This window comes from Rhinolophus sinicus, chromosome 5, assembly GCF_057876585.1.
Source record: "Rhinolophus sinicus isolate RSI-liver-muscle chromosome 5, RSI-T2T, whole genome shotgun sequence".
NCBI classification, from domain to species: Eukaryota; Metazoa; Chordata; class Mammalia; order Chiroptera; family Rhinolophidae; genus Rhinolophus; species Rhinolophus sinicus.
The window spans coordinates 8,544,569-8,561,761 of NC_142505.1; the positions used below are offsets into that span (position 1 = coordinate 8,544,569).

Consider the following 17,193-nt stretch of genomic DNA (forward strand, 5'->3'; position numbering starts at 1 on the left):
TTGCTGATGGCAATATTTCATTCTTCTTTACAGCTGTGTAATATTCCATTGCATATACATACCACCTCTTCTTTATCCATTCATCCATTCAGGGACACCCAGGTTGCCTTCATATCTTGGCTATTGTAAATAATGCTGCAATAAACATATGGATGAGCATGTCCCCTCAAAGTAATATTTTGAGTTTCTTCGGACAAATACCCAGAAGTGAGATAACTGGGTCCTTCTTTGACCTTGTTACAGTTTTTGTTTTAAAGTTTATTTTGTCTGGTATAAGTATTGCTACCCCAACTTTTTTGTTTGTTTCCATTTTCCTGAAATATCTTTTTCCATCACTTTATTTTCAGTCTGTGTGTCTCTTTCAATCTGAAGTGAGTCTGTTATAGGCATCATATGTAAGGGTCTTGTTTTCTTATCCATTCAGCCCTTTTATCTTTTGATTGGAGCATTTAACCCATTTACATTGAAAGTAATTGTTAATAAGAATGTAATTATTGCCATTTTATTATATATATATACATATACATATGTATATGTGTGTGTGTGTATATATATATATATATATATATATATATATATGATTCTCTCTTTGTTTTTAACCTTTAGCATTTTAATTATGCTGTGTCTTGGTGTTGGTCTCTTTGGGTTCATTTGTTTGGGACTCTTTGCACTTCTTGGGCCTGTATATCTATTTCCTTCCCCAGGTTAGGGAGGTTTTCCATCATTATTTCTTCAAATAGAATTTTAATTCCTTGGTTTCTCTCTTCTCCTTCTGGTACCCTATAATGCAAATGTTGGTACACTTGATGTTGTCCCAGAGGCCCTTTAAGTTATTCTTACTTTGTTGGATTCTTTTTTCTTTTTGCTGTTCTGATCGGGTGTTTTCTGCTACTTTATCTTCTAAATCGCTGATTTGATCTTCTCCTTCATTTAATCTACTGTTGATTCCATGTAATGTATTCTTCACTTGTGTTATTGTATTCTTTATTTCTGACTGATACTTTTTATGTTTTCTATCTCCATTTTTATGTTTCCTAACTCTTTGTTGAGGTTCTCCCTGAGATCATTGAGCATCCTTATAACCAATGTTTGGAATGCTGAGTCTGGTTGATTGCTTGTCTCTATTTTGTTTAATTCTTTTCCTGGATCTTTGTTCTGTACTTTTATTTGGGACAGGTTTCTTTGTGTCTCCATTTTGGCTGCCTCCCTGTGTTTGTTTCTATGTATTAGGTAGGGCTTCTATGTCTCCTGGTCTTAGTAGTGTGGCCTTATTTAGTAGGTGTGCTGTGGGGCTCAGTGGCACAGTCTTCCATGCACTCTTGTTGCGACCCTTGTGTGGGTTGTGTATGCTCTCCTGTTGTAGTTGAGCCTTGGTTGCTGTTTACACATCAATGGGAGGGATTGACCCTTGGGCTCATTGATTGTGAAGACTGGCCTTGACTATAGAGGAGGAGTTGTGGTACAGGGGCAGGTACCAGACCTGTCTCAGCAGGTCTCTGCTGCCTGCCCAATTTGCCCCTTGGATGTGTTGTCCTTGGAGGTGGTGGAGTGATGCTCCAGCTCATTTCAAAGCTAGCCACTGGGCACACCAGCCCACCTGGGAGAGGACCCACTGCAGGTCAAGTTCAACTGTAGCCCATGCCCCACCTAGGGCCACCTGGCAGGAGCCACAAAGCAGTCTGCAGATGGTTACCACCTGTGCTGTGCTTGGAAGTGCCTCAGAGGCCAAGCCATGAAAGACCAGCTGCTGCTAATGCCAGGCTTAGGGCTGCTCAGCCAGCGGTATGAGAAATGCTCAAGCCAGACTCTAGTGTGGGTTCCATGAACCTTTGGGAGACTCTAAGAAAGTCTGCAGCATGAGCCAAGGCAGGAAGTTTGTACAAAAAAAGCCACTGGAAGTGGCTTGGGTATGCCTGAAAGTTGGGTGAGGCAGGGTCTTAGAATCACCAAGACGGGGTGAATGAACGCATGGTGTTAGCCTGCTTGATGGAGACTCAGATATGGCTGCACCTGTGTCTGCACGTCAGGAAGGGGGAGGGCTCAACAGAGAAGCAATGGCTTCTGCCAGCTCCTACATCTGGTGGAAAGCTGCCTCTCCAACCCTCATCCTGAAGCTAGACAACTCAGCTCCCCCCCACCCCCTACCCCCGTATGTCCCTGTTGCCTCTCCAGCTGCTGCCCCAGCGCTGGAACTCAGAGCCAGTGATTTCATCAGTGGGTAAGTCCGTGCACAGGCCCTTTAAGAGGATCGCCTGGGACTCGGCCGCCTTCCCTCTCACTCAGCCACAATCTATGTTGGTTTTCACAACCAGAAATTATGGGGACTTCCCTCCCCAGCACTGGAACCCTGGGCTGGGAAGCCTCGTGTGGGGCTGGGACCCCTCACTCCTCTGGGGGACCTCCACAGCCTAGATATCCCTCCCGATTTTTAATGGTCACACGCAGGTGTGGGACCAGCCCTTGAGAGTCTCTGCCCCTCCTACCAGTGTTGAGGTGGCTTATTTTGTATGTCCTTAGTTGTAGGGCTTCAGTTCAGCAAGATTTCAAGCAATTTTCAATGATGGTTGTTTTGTAGTTTAGTTGTAATTTTGATGTGGTTGTGAGAGAGGGTAAGCACAGCATTTACCGTCTCTGCCATCTTGACCAGAACTCCCCCTAGCATGGAATTTTAAAGGACAAACGTTTATGATTTTTCTCAATGCAACTGAATTTTGGATTGACAACCTTCTGAATGTCCAAATTTTCATTTTGTGTTTATAACTTATTTAATGGGCTAAGACTTCTCCAGGGGTCTTCTCAATCAGATTCTCCTTCTCCATTGAGAAGGCAAGTGTTTATTGGCCCACAGCAATGTTAGACCTTTTATAAGCAAGTGCAAGATCAATAAGGCAGAAATCAGGGAACCAACACATTTCTTTAGCCAATTCCAACCTCTTACTAATGTCAGTTTTGTGACACTTGAAGTATTTACATGGGTTGCATGGTGTTTCTTTCATTTGGCTGCTTTTCTGGGATAAGCTGACTGGGCCAGGAAAGGCCTTCCCAGGGTTGGTATCACCAAACCTTCCTATTGACATAATGATGGTCTTTCATTCTAAGAGTGAGCTCCATTCCCTCTAAGAGGTCATGATTCTTTACATATGAGGTATTAGTTATCCCATTGCTTCATAGTCAGAAGGAGGGTGAAATTAGAAAAAAGGGAAAATGTTTAAATTTAAGCATAGGAGACTAATTTTCTACCTCAGGGTGGAAGGGAAACAAAAGTAATGTTTATGTATGTTAGATTGTGAAGCATTTTATGTTATACTGTGGTTCTTCACTAACAGTCCTCACATGAGTTTATCATCCCTGCTTTATAGACATGAAAACTGAGGCGGAGAAAGACTGAATAACATGCCCGTGATCCCACAGCTGTAAATGGTAGAGCTGAGACTCAGACCTACATTGGTCTGAATTCAAAGTATGCAAGTGCTCTTGAAGTTATGTGTTGAAATTGACCCATATATTAGGCACATAAAATATACTTGTGAATATCCGCATAAAACATGATTAACATTGTGTGATTTGAGCCCACCCTTAAAGAAGGCATGTGAACATCTCTGGTCATCCTTTTAATAAGGAGGAGGTGGGGGATTCATCGTGAAATCTTTGATACTTAAATAGAAAATAACTATGGCCAATGTGGTCAGTTAAAAAACAGATGACCAAATAAATGACCAAATAGAATGGGCTTGTTGGGGTTTGGTCAACAGAGAGTGAGGGCTTGGTATCTAAGACTGTGGGTTCTGGAACCCAGTTTATTTCGTGTGACTCTTGACAGCTCAACATCATTAGCTGTGCAATACAGGACAAGTGCTTAACCTCTGTTGTGATTTGGCCAAGGACTGAATGGAAAATGAGAAACCCTTATGTGAGTGTACAGTCCTACCACCAAGCACAGACCGTGAAAAGGTGCTCGTGACCAAGATTACAAAGGTCTGATGACCTTCCCATGTAACAGTTTTTGAGGACATTCCTGACCGCAATTATCCTAACCTATTCCCCCTTGAGGTGCTTCTGCTTGAAGGCCATGGTGTCTCTGATTTTAGTTTTAAAATATGGTCACCATCAGCAAAGAGATCTCTGGATGGCTGGGCCAAATCTGGGGGAAGTCTGGAAGTTGTAGCAGTAGTCTACGGCAGGGCTGTGCCCCTTATTCTGTCATCTCTGGGTGGCTTTAACTTTGGGCAAACCTGTGCTCCTTCACCAGGACCCACAGGTGGTTAAATAGGAGCCAGCTGAGCACCTTGCTTCTCCCTCTGCCTTCTTTCAGCAGTTGCTTTTCCAGACCCGACTCCTTATTTCCGGGTCCTCTTGACCTGATGGAGAGGTCGAGTCCTGAGTCATGACTTTGGTCCTGCAAGGCTAAACATTTAATACTGATTCTGTAGGGCACCTTTTTGTTAACAAAGTGCTTTCCATTAGATGATCTAATAATGAGTTCTCAATGAGGATAAGGAAAAGGGATAAGAAGTACGACAAATATGACAAAACACATAAGACAACCGTGGGAAGTCCCCCATTTGACAATGCTGCTGCTGTAAAAGGGGGATTAGCGAGGTGAAGGTCTGTAGGTGGGCAGGTCCCTGAGTGCCGGCCAGCCTGGGCAAAGGCAGGACAGGACTTGACAGACAGAACCACTGACTGTTTCCCAAGTAGCCAGGACTCTGCCCACTGCAGACCCTAACTCACGCAGAGCCTGGAGCCGGAGCTTTTCTAAGAGACGTCCTCTGTAAACTCTGCCAGAAGCCTCCCTCTGAGGCTTCTAGTGCTTTCGTGTGGCCAGGAGCACTGGACCACTTTGTGATACACTAATCTGTGGGGAATTAGAAGTCTGTCCCCCTGGCGATTTGTCACAAGGACCGCCTTTAAAATCGTGCTTTGCAAAAGATAAGAGTTGCAAAATCGACAGGGCCTGCCTGGGCTTGCCTCTCTCTCCTGACCTTTCCCACTCCTCTATGAATCTGATCCTTTGGATAAACCATTCCTGCTTGGCCAGGAGGGCACCAGGCAGTTCGTGAGCTGCCCTGGATTCCATCAGAAAGGGGAGGATTTTCCAGCAGAGCCACGGGAAGATTATTTTGGGCGAGGACTTTCTGAGGTCTTTCCAGACATTAAGAATGAAGCTGCTGAGTCCAGTCATGTCTGGCCAAGCACGTCCTTACGTTTCAAGGGTACAGCTCAGGAAGGGCAGAGGCAGCCCCCAGAGTAGCTCTCTGGCCAGCCCTGAGGCTGGCTTCATGGAGAAGGGGCGAGGCTGTAGTGAGTGTAAGAAGGGGCTCCTCCTCCACTAGGACCCGGGGGGAGTGAGATCGCGTGTGAGTGAGAACATGTGTGCAGGTCTCGGCATACTGACACCCTGTGCCTGGACTGCAGCTGGTGATGTGTGAGGGACACAGCACCCAGCCAGGGCTGCTGCTGGACAGGGGATGCCAGCAGTTGGACTGGAGGGCCTCTACCCTGAGTCCTCCAGATGGTCAAGGTGTCACCAGGGTGCAACCTGGGGTGGGGGTGAGAAGACGGGGAGAGTCCAGAGGCTGATTTAAGACCCAGCTCTGCCTCTGTCAGGCCTTGGAAGGGTTTTAAGGTCATCTCCAGCTTGAATACACAATGGTTTCTGGAGGTTTCTTAATCCGAGGCCCATTGATCATGAAGAGGCTTTAAGGGGTCCATGAAGCCCTGGTATGTACCTTTATATATGTGCATTTTCCCCCCTGAATAGAATCCATAGCTTCCTTAAATCCTCCAAGGCCTCAGTGACAATGACACTTAGAGCGTGCATTATAGGCCACGCACTATCTCGCTCTTTATATGAATCACATTAGCCCTCCGGGGCACAGAGAGCATAAGTAATTTACTCACGGTCACACAGTGGGCATTTGGGTGTTAGGGCCCAAGCTCTTGACCACTATACTACATGTGGGTAAGAAAGGACCTTCCCAAGAATATCTGAAAAAAGAAAACACCAAAACCCTCTCTCTTCAGCTGAGGTCACGTTATAAGGGCTAATAAAGTGTTTTAAGGCTGAATTTCTCTTCTGATTTAAATCATGTGTTGATTCCAATCATCAATGATTAAACCATCAGTGCCAATTTAAGTCAATAATTAATTATGAATAAATGGCAATAAATCAATAACAATGATTTAAATCATTAGTAGTGAAACTTTATTAATAGCCATGGGAAAATTGATTGGTACATGAATAACAGGACGGATGCATGAATTTCATACAGTTTGCATTTCATAGCAGGTGACTGATGTCAGCTAATCACTATTTGAGGGGATCCCTATGATTGTCCATAATGTCCTGTGCAAACCAATCTGTTGTTATTCTTCCCAAAGATGGTTAAAGGCATTCCCAAGACTTGCACTGGAGAATTAATTTTTCTGTGGTAACAATACATGAGCCTATGGTCTGTTGTTACCCAAACATGTACCTATAACCACAACAAAAGAATAAAAAGATAAGAGAGACATCAAAGGTGACTCATTACTTGGAAAATATTTTTCTGTAGGACACCCAACATAGAAAAATTATTTCTCTATAGTCAAGCTTGACAATCTCGCTTAACTTCACGTTTTTGTATATTTATTCTGGAGACCCAGATCAAGCAAACCGTTTACCAGATGGCTGCTTCATTCCTTGGATTCAGGCAACAGATATGACTTGGAGGATTTCTGAGTGTACGATGGTACTAGATATCATACATATCATACCGGTGGGCACTGTGGTTTGTGGGAGTTTGTCCTGGTCATCTTGATGCATTTGCTCCAGCTCCTAGGACAATGCTTTGTACATAGAAAGTGTGTTTTTTCTTCTTTCTACTAAATGTTTGTTAGCTTAAAGAAAAATCAATAACATTCGATTTAATTTGCTCAAAACCCACATTTTTAGGATGAGGTGGGGCTGCAGCTGGGCAGTTACAATGTACTATGGGATTTAGGGGCCTGGAGTGCGTAGTCAGTGTTCGAATCTATTTTCACCTACCAGTTGTGTGAACTTGGGCAGGTTAGTTATCTTCTCTGAGTCTCTGAGTTGTTTTTTTTCTGGGAAATGGTGGTGACAATAGATCAATACTGTGGTTGAAAGCATCAAATGAGATCATGTATGTAAGAATTTTTTAGCAAAGTTCCTGGCAGAGTAAGCCCACATAGATGGCTGGCTATTGGAAGCTATTGTGAGAACATTAAGAACCAGAGGGGTGAAATGAATTGCCCCAATTCATACAATGAGTAGTATTTGTTCTATTATATCACATTGTGGGGAAAAAAGGCAGTAGAAAAACAATGCAAGTCTGTAAGCTATGTATAACACAGACAGCAAATGCTTAAAAGATAATCTAATACACACTTAGGCAAAGGACAGAGAAGGAGAGATACACAGGTGGTCAATAAACATACAGAAAGATGCTCAACTTCATTTTCATATATTGCTAATGACAATAATAATGAAACACGAGGTTAATGTATTTGCTGAAGATTAAAAAGGGGCTAAGACCCTATGCTGAAATGACACAGGCAAACAGGTGCTCTCAGTCTTTTTGTGGAAATGTCAATCTAAAAACCTATACTGTTATGTTAATGTATTGGGTTTCATTTAATGAGTTGCTTTATTTTTACAATAAGTAATATATGAGTGCTGTGTGTGTGTGTGTGTGTGTGTGTGTGTGTAAAAAGTTGAAACAACACAGAGACACCTAGAATTAGACATGAACGTTCCCCTTCACCACCACATCCTCTCTCGTCAACCTAGTCCTGCTTTCCTGTTCAGCTACAACCATTCCCAGGTTTAGTGTGTGTCCCAGTCATTTTACTAGGCATACATGCAAACATATGTGGAAATAAGACATGTGGCTTTTTAAATGTAAATGGCCAGAAGTGGAGGGGAAGGCTCGCTGAGGGCAAGGCTGGCCAGATCCCGTCTCTTCCTTAAAAGAGACAGACCAGCCACTGCCCAGAGGGGAACTGGAGGGGCCTGCACTGGTGGGCTGACTTGCTCCCGGGCCTCACCGGGAGGACAGCAGTTCCTGGTCTTCACACCCAGGGTGCGTCCTCTATCCCCACAGCACAGTTGGCCAGCTCATGTTCAGCAAGCCCACAGGTACCCAAAAGTGACTGGGAGAACTTGACCACAGAGGAAAAGGAAACCATAAAATCCACTTGCCAGCAGACTCCCTTCTAGTTCATATTTTATGACACGTCTTAATGGAGTTGGCATGGAGTCAGAGAAGTCTAGAATGTGGTCATACATCAGTCCTAAGGCCAGGTGCTCTGAGTGAGGGGCGGTTGGAGAGCCGAGACACTGCGTTCCGGGGGCGAGACCAACATCTTGATCACATTCTGAAAAAGAGGGGGGAAAGTGTAATATAGATGGAAAATTCCAGTGAGAGAAGTTGGGGCCATGAAGGAGATAATATGAGTTTGGGAAAAGCACACCAAATAGAAAAGTAAGCAGCCAAAGAAGTCAGGAAGGAAACAGTCAGAAAAAGGATGGTGAGAAGCAGTAAGAAAATGCTGTCAGATGCAGGAACTCAGGGAGAGGGTTTGAGAAAAGTATGCAGCAGTCACTCAGGGATGGCGGTGGCTTTCGGGTCTTAGGCTATGAGTCAAAAACTGTCTTGCACTTAGCTCCAAATGCTTCAAGAAATGCAAAAAGTACGAGCCACAGGGAGTTTGGAGCCAGCGTGTTGGCCTGTCTTGATTCATTGGTAAGAATTTGAGAAGTGACGTGAAGGGCCAGTGCCTCATGGCCAGGGAAGAACAGAGAGGACAGGACGCGTTTTCTGATTCTGAGTCAGGGCTTCCTGCCACCCCGTTTCTTGCCGCTGGAGGCGGATCCTGGGCATTGCAGAGCACAGAGTCCATGCCGTGCACTGTCCCCGGTCCCAACTCTGAATGAGGCATGTGTTCCTCGTCTGACACATAGGTGGCCAGGAGCCAGGACAACCACCCAAACTCACACCACCAGACCACATGGCAGAGCTGTCTTGCACGCCCCACCCAGCCCCCAGGGAAATATTTTGCTCAGCTACTGGGCAGGCCTGTTGTGGCTGGCCCTTACCCTGAGGTGGACTCGGTCCAGCAAGACCCCTGCATGCTCTTGTGTCATCCCCACAAGGATCCTTTGACTATGGGTGTTGATAGCATCCCCCCATTGTAGAGTCAAGGAAAGTGAGATCTAGAGAATTAGCATCTGCCGACGGTTACAGAGCCCCTGGGTTTTCTCCACAGAGCCCCACAATTATTCAGTGTCTTACCTTGTTAACAAAGTTTCCATACAAGGCAGTACACACTGAAAATTCTAATCCAGTCACCATTGCCTGGCCCCTTGGTGACTGAATGCCTCCTTGGCAGTACGCCTGGTTCTATATTTGTGATACCACAAATTTTATGCTTGGCATTTGCCTGTGAAAGACTGGTTTTCTGTGCACTGAAGATGAAGATAATGACAGCTGATTTACCAAGGACCTCTGCTGAGCAAGGCGCTTCCACCCATTTCTGCTCATTCTCATGCATGCCCTGCAGGCCAGGTCTTCTGACCTTGCCCTTGCAGTTGAAAGCAGGAGCTCCGGCATTACCTGAAGTCACTATGCTCTGGAGAGCAGAGGCCAGACGGGCACTGCTCCCCAGGCTCAGGGTCCAGTGGCCTTCATTACTCCTCACTTGTGCCTGGCCCAGGCCTCTCCTAGGTCCAGCTGGACTTGGACGCTCACCTCCCCACTCTGAGCTCTTGGGGTTAGCCCTCACTGTTCCCACTTATCCCATTTCACCTTCTGTCCATTGGGCATTGCAAAAAAAAAAACACACAAAAAAAATCCCACTATTTGGAATTTTATATCTGTAGGGCATTAGTTTTGAAAAACACGAACTGTGGATTAAACAGTGTCTCAGTAATGGGAGCAAATCTTGGCCCTTGCAGTGGAGCACACACACTGAAACCAGAACCGACGCTAGGCACTGCCTTGAACTCCTGGCTTTTCGTTTCTTCAGTTTCATAGGAGAAAACAGATGTCATACACCCTCGCCATGGAAAACACAAAAGTGCACAGAGGGTAAAAAATGCACCACCACCAAGCACCAGTCAGGGCATCACCCAGAAATAACCACGGTTCACATTTGGGTCAGTATATTCCCCATTTTTACTGACCATACACATATACACAACACATTTAAAAAACGAGCTTTACAATACAGTTGTATCACCTGGTTCACAACTAAATATATTGAGATAACTTTTCTCTTTTACAAGTTAAAATAATTGCATAGTATGGCGAAAACATAGCTGATGAAGCACTCTTATTGGGGAAATTTAGATACAGTTTTTTTCCAAGGAGACTATTCTCTTTGTAATACCTTGAGGAAAAAAGGGGTGTCCTTGTCTTTTATAGCTTTCTATAGATGATAGAAACTTGTCCTTCAACTTTACTTTTTAACTTGCTTCTCTGTGCCCTTCTAATCATCAACCAAATAATTAATTTCATTGTGTCCAGTCTCTCTCCCGTTTCCTTCCTAGTCTCCCTGGCACACACATGCCCATGTCCGTTCCCCCAGTATCTGACCCCTCCCCTCTCATTTGCTCCCTTTACAGATGCTTCCTTTTCAACATACGGTCTTAACTGATTTTGATCCACTCAAAGCTTTATCCTCAATTCCACATCAGGATTAGCTTTTAATAATCTGAAGATAAAATTCAATTGTTTAAAGGAAAATATAATAAGGAGCCCTTGGTAGAGTTACATATATCAAGAAATAGGACTTGGGCACAATGCAGACATGGCTGAGTATTTTGCTTTTTTAAGTAGTTTTTTGGAGAGGGCAGGGCAGAACAAAAGTAGTTGGTATAGGCAAACCTCATTTACTGCGCTTTATTTCACTTCACAGATACTGCGTTTTTGTTTTTTTTTACAAATTGGAAGGCAAGACCCTCTACCTGCAAAAAGATAACTCACTGAAAGCCCAGATGATGGTTAGCAATTTTTAACAATAAACTATTTTTCAAATTAAGGTATGTACATTGTTTTTTAAGATGTAATGCTATTGCACACTTAATAGACTACAATATAGTGTAAATACAACTTTTATATGCACTGCAAAACCAAAACATGTGTGCCTCAATTTACTGCGACGCTCACTTTATTGCGGTGGTCTGGAACCAAATCTGCAGCATCTCTGAGGTCTGCCTGTACTTTAAGGAAATGTTAGAGACCATTATGGAAATCTAGTCACTATTTCAAGGCAACTACCAAACGATCATCTCTCAGTTAGGACATTAGAATGAAAGTCTTTATATAGTTCATTAGCAAATGTTACATGCAAATGTTGATTAATATTAACTTTGTACAGCAAGGCAGATGCCAGCCAGCGTAAGAATGGTGTGTACAGATGGTGCCAGTTCTGGAGTCCTGGAAGCTGTAGGCTGCTCATCCATCACGTGGCCATCTGCAAGGTAGGCACACTCGGTCATTAAAGGAAATCTCTCCAGCAGTTGAACCTGCTGCCCACACATGTGGCATATCTACATGAGCCAAAAACCAGTCGGGGCCCAACATCTGATGAGTACAGCGTGCTTATGGGATCAACAGTATTGACCACACGGAATTCAGACTCTCCTGAAACAAATCTTTCAACAAAAGTTGCCACTGCTCTACTGTGAACTTGTTCTTCCCTGGACATGTGCTCTTACACCTGGTAACCTACCCCAGCCAGTGACACCTTCAATCTATTGCAGGGGTGCAGCAGAGCTTGTTAGGCTCTGATGACAAGGAGACAGCACGTTTTGGGTCCCAAGTTGCAGGAAGAAAATATGGTCCCCACCTATCCAATCATGCACCCCACACTTACCAAACGCCTGTCCTGGGCCTGACACTGAGGATGCAAATGGAAAATCCCCTCCTGAATCAGGGGCCCCATCTTGTACTTTGAGTGAAGCATTTGCTTTCGTTTATTTTCATGACTTGAACATTTTCAATTTCTAACATCTGCAGGGTGAGGACTATGAGAGGTCTTTGAACTTGGGTGGACCTAGAAATCTGGCTCAGGTCAGGGTGGGGAGAGAAACCTCTCCTCTTGTTCTCATCTAGATCCCTGCCCTTCATGTCATTGTTTTCCTTAAATCAGTAAAAATCAACAAGCTGAAAAGGTTCTGAGACCATGCACCAGGAGGTTTATGCAGGGACGTTTTAGGGCCCATGAAGAAATTCCTAAGGAACGAGAGTGGGGTCCAGCCTCTGGTGGAATTTAGGGGCATTAATTGGAGTTGGGTGCCCCCCACACCCTGCTGTTGGGCTGGGTACTAACTGAGCTGTCCCCCTGGAGATTGTCTGGTTCTCCCTGCCCTAAGGAAAGGTACACCAGAAAGCATCTCTTGGTGTTTTAAGAGGCCAAAGCTTTTCCTTGTTTGTTTCTCATAATAGACGTTCATATACTATAAAATGTCAAATAGACTTGAAATAACTCTCTATCTGAAAGGTAGCACAGCTAGTGATATTTTGAGGGTATAAATATCAAGGACACTGAGGTGATAGCCCGTCTGGAGTCCTTGATGTTTTTACAAGCAGAACTTTGGCTGCAAGTCTCTAACAAACCATAAGGTGAGAAAAGAGGCCCCATTAACTAAGCGCCCACAGGCAACTAACTAACCTGAAAGGGCTAGAGAGGACTGGCCACTTACCACAACCGGGTAGGAATGTCTGAGGGAAGCAGTGGAGCTGGCCATGCCAGCATTTACACATTGAACACTTCTTGGGCAGCCAGGTGTCATGTGGCACAGACCCACAGTTCCTGAGAAGGAACGGATAAGGTGATCCATATGTATTGTAAATAAACCCCCGTTTCTTTTTCCCTCTCTTCTCCACCCCATCCCCTCTTTCAATGGCTTACTCTTTGCGCCTATCGTGCTCACAGTTCCGTCCATAGAAGGAGGGGAGGCAGGCACAAAAGGACCCTAGCATGCAGGTTCCCCCATTCAGACAGCAGGTTTTGTTGAGCTCCTTACCTGAAATGTATGAAGAGGTGGCTCAGAGGGTAGAGGGATTGAAAAGCCGAGTTCCTATTAGCAAAGGTTAATACAGTGCCAAGGACTTACTCTCCCCAAAGTGTCTATAGATGTCTAAACATTATAAACCTCACAGAACAAGACTCCAGTTTTTAGTGTTCCTTTTGCTACCTGTGCCTTTGAGCAGAGAAATCCTTTACACGCAAAGGCCAGGGATGGTTCCCAGAGTACCCATCTGGAAGGGGAAGCAGGTACTTCCAGGTAGGTGAAGTACACAATGCCTGTCTCGCCTCCATCAGGGAAACCTGTCTAATCACCCACTCAACTCCAGAATCATGTGCCCACTCTCTCAGGTGAAAGAGTGTCAAAAATAGGAAACACATGAAGGGCGCGGACAGAGCTATCACCCACACTGTAAATCTAAAGCCGGTAGGTCTTACTATCCTGGATTCTCATGTGTGGCACAAACTGGAAAGACTGATGACGAATTGCACGCTCCTCCTGGGATTGAGGGCTGTTATCTCTGAAGGCCAGGTCTCCCCGTGACAGCCGTGCAAGTTCATGGTGGTCCAACCCTTAATGACAAAATCAACTCATGGAGTCTGTAGTTCAGACCACATGAAAATTGCTAGTGATCAAAAGAACCAAAAACCTCTTACCAGCAACTAATCCCAGTTCAAAGGCTTTGAAAATGGCCACGATCAAAATCACCCTAGGAAGGGGAAATCAGACATTGCTAGTAAAACAAAGCAAATAAAACCCTGAGTTAATACCTGGGTCTTCCCATCACAAGGACAAGACCACAGACCACTAAGGAGAAATTCTAGAGTATCACCTTTCTTTTTTTCTGTTCCCTTTCTTTTGAAATGGCTAATTCATGTAACAACACAAAGAAAAATGATGAGAATAAAAGCCACCTAATATCTAACTCTTTTCAATGTGTATTACTTCTTAGGCTGTTGTCATATGCACATAATTTTAAGTAAGTACAAATTTTTTTATCTTCTAGTTCACGTATATTTTTCTTATTTACATAGTTTTCATAGATGAACTTTAAAATGACTGTATAACGTTCTGTGTAATTGACAAATCACATTTTACCAACTATTTCATTTAAACCAGTCCTTCGAATGATTTTCAGGTTAAAAAAATTCCCATTATTCTTAATGGTTTTGCAAATTGTGAGTCTGTCTATGCCTCTAATGTTCTCAGAAACAGATTTTTAACTTGGTTGTAATATTGACCTTTTCTTAAACAAGAGTAGAAAAACACCAGTCATCGGCAGAGCCATTGACCTGACGAAAAAAATCTTAAAAACCAGTGACAAAGTTGTATGTAACTACAAGTGTGAAGTCCCAGGTCTTTCAGGAAAAACAGCAGCACTGTCGGCAGCTCTTTCAAGGTTTGAGCAGGATGAAATCAAACAGAGAGGTGAAGAACATTACTTCCTAAATTGGCAAGCTCTAATAATCAAAAGTTCAAGATTGGTTCATACCTGGAAGAGAAGCACTGCATCTTCTAGCCGTCCATAGACCCTAGCAATTTAAAGGGGAAAATGTTAGCGTGGCTATAATTCAGTCATGCCAAAACACCCAAAAGAAAACGTTAATTTCCTGAAACGGAAATGGGAATTTAAAAAGAAAAAGATCCCGGATGAGAAATGTGCTTTTCCCAGGTCTTAGAAGAAGCAGGAGCCAGGACGTCCGGAGAAACTGGAGCGCTCGTCAGTGTCGGCGTCCTAATCCTCAGCCAGGCACTCGCCTTCCCCGGGATACTCCCTCCTCAACGACAAACCCCTGGGGTGGAGGGGATGCCCCCACAGGTGGGCGGGGAGGCGGGAGACCCACCCCATTACAATGCTTAAACTCTCCAGGGGTGACGGCGCGAAACAAAGAGAGAATGGGTGGGGCGGAGTCTTGTAAAACTGAGATTAATCAGGTCTAAAGTCTCTGTTATTAGCTGCAAGTTGAAAATATGAGATTTACTTTCTTGGGGGGGGGAAATCAATTATATTATCCCATTAGTGATTCCAGGTTGGAGGAGTGGTGGAAAGTAATTACTTTAATCAGGAAATCCTGGGTATGGGTCTCTCATGGCGTTTGATATTTTATTGCCAGGTTTTATTTCTTGAAATTTGCTTTCCCTTTGTCTTTTCGAGAAAGGTGTGTTGAGCCCCGTGCTCGGCACCGGGCATCCTCAGGTGAACAAGAAGAGTGTGCTCTCTGCCTGTGGGGAGTGAGGTGTGTGAGGGGAAAGGCTGTAGAAGTTCAGGGTCAGGAGGGCTCCCTGAAGGCTTCCTGACCTCACGTGACTGCGTGTAACTTCCTGGCGGAGCTGAATTGCAAGTGGAGGCTGGAAAGGAGCAACAGGAGGGCCGGCTGCGAGGTATGAGTGTGCGACCTTGAACTGCGTGTCCCTGGCCCACCCCGGGCTGGGGCGCGGCCACTGGGGGTCTGCAGTCAGGGTGCAAGGCCTGCTCCAGGAAAACGTTCTAGAAACACGGCAGTCCGGCATGGGGAGCCCTTTCAGCCTGGCCACTGGGTTTCACTGGGAGTTTTTCCAGTGTCCCAGCGCCCGCAGGGCGGCCTCTTTCAACCCCTCGGCGCCCTGCCCCCACGACACCGGAATTAACCCCAGATTCAGAGGTGTCCTGTGTTACCCTCAACGCGTTTACTTGGCGGTCACGCCGCAGGTGCAGAGGCGCGCCCACTCAAGTAACATCTCGGAGCTCAAGATTATTTAATTCGTTACTAAATACGTCCAAAGTCACGAGTAGTTCCTAAATATAATTTAATTCTAAGTTCTAAAGTAAAAGCCCGGAGTTTACCAAATATTGCCAAACACACGTGTGAAGCTTTTATGTAGTTCTTTCTGTTTTTACTCATCTCTGTTCATTATATTTCTAACGCGGCAGAAGGAATCGGCCGCACGGAGGCTATTTTAGCGTCAGTGTCTACCTGTGTGATTGCGCCGGGTGCACCGGTGCGGAGAAGGGCCAGTATTTGCTTCTCCACCAGCGTGTTGGCAGAGTGAAACGTAAAAATATTTTACTTGGGGAGTAGGGTCCCAACAGAGTAATGGTGGGATGCCCCCCATTTACTTATAGCTAGCAGCATTTCCAAATCTGCAGCAACTGGCCACTTAATTTCCAGCGCTTGAATTCCCTGTGTGGTCTTTCAGCTGCGTAAATGCTCCCTCCCAGTGGCATCCTGACTGACTTACAAAGGGGCCCCGGGAACTTGGCCTGAAGCTCTGGATGCCGGATGTGAAAGAGGGCGGTGTATAGGAGGAGAAAGCTACCCTCTCAACCCTCAGAGCTGCAAGGGAGCTTGAAGAACACAAAGTACTTGGTAGAGCACCCTGGGCTGCGGTCCTTATAAATCCAAGTAGTGAAGTAGCGTGGGCGTTATTAGTCTCACTCTGTGGATGAGATGACTTAGCCCGTTTGTGGGTTTAAATGTCTTCACCGTGGCTGGGAAGGAACTGGCAGCAGAACACCACCCCTGCATTGGCACTTCCTTATCTAAAGGTGCTGTTGTTGAGGTTTTAGAACCTGCACCAGGATCTCTGGCAATTACCTCCCCTATTTCAGAAGAAGCAACTGAGGCCCCAGTCTGGCGCTGGTCCCGTGGCTGGGGTGAGTTTGAAACTGGAGGGCAACCGAGACTGGGGCTGGTGCTTTCTGCGCCACTCAGCCCACAGACTGCCACAGGAGTTGGGCTATTTAGCATAAGCGTTGATTGTCAGAGCACTAGCGATCTGGGAAGGCCGAAGGTTAACACCTTCAACAACTGCCTTCACATTCTCAGACCGGCTTAGGGTATTTAATGGAAAATCTGGGCATTCTTCCAGAGGCCAGGGGTCTGTTGTGCTTCACGAAGCCTTTCCTCTGGCAGCCTGGCTCTCCAGTGGCATCAGCAACCCAGGAACAATGATGGGAGTAGCCTGGAAAGAATGCTAGACCATAGAGATTGTGATCAATAAGCATAAGGGTATTAATCATAAGTTTCAAGGTAATTTTCTAAAGCAGGGAACTGGGACGGGACATTTTGTGCTCAAGTCGCAGGGGGATAATGTATTGTTAAGCTATAGGTCAAGGAAAGGTGAGGCTGGGGACATTGCGAGGCCTCTGCTATGGGGGTCCCAGCCGGATCCTGCTT

At 45.2% G+C, this 17,193-nt stretch overlaps 1 protein-coding gene across 1 annotated transcript; it reads right to left on the minus strand.

Annotated features, from left to right (window-relative positions):
• Positions 1-11,304: 11,304 nt before the first annotated feature.
• On the minus strand, positions 11,305-14,797 carry CRIPTO (cripto, EGF-CFC family member). Its single transcript, XM_019724031.3, has 6 exons — positions 14,529-14,797; positions 13,693-13,745; positions 13,474-13,608; positions 12,919-13,033; positions 12,710-12,819; positions 11,305-11,478 (listed from the first exon to the last, which is right to left on the minus strand). The coding sequence occupies exons 1-6, from the start codon at positions 14,546-14,548 to the stop codon at positions 11,369-11,371; spliced, it is 543 nt and encodes a 180-aa protein (XP_019579590.3). The 5' UTR covers positions 14,549-14,797; the 3' UTR covers positions 11,305-11,368.
• Between the last annotated feature and the right edge of the window lie 2,396 nt (positions 14,798-17,193).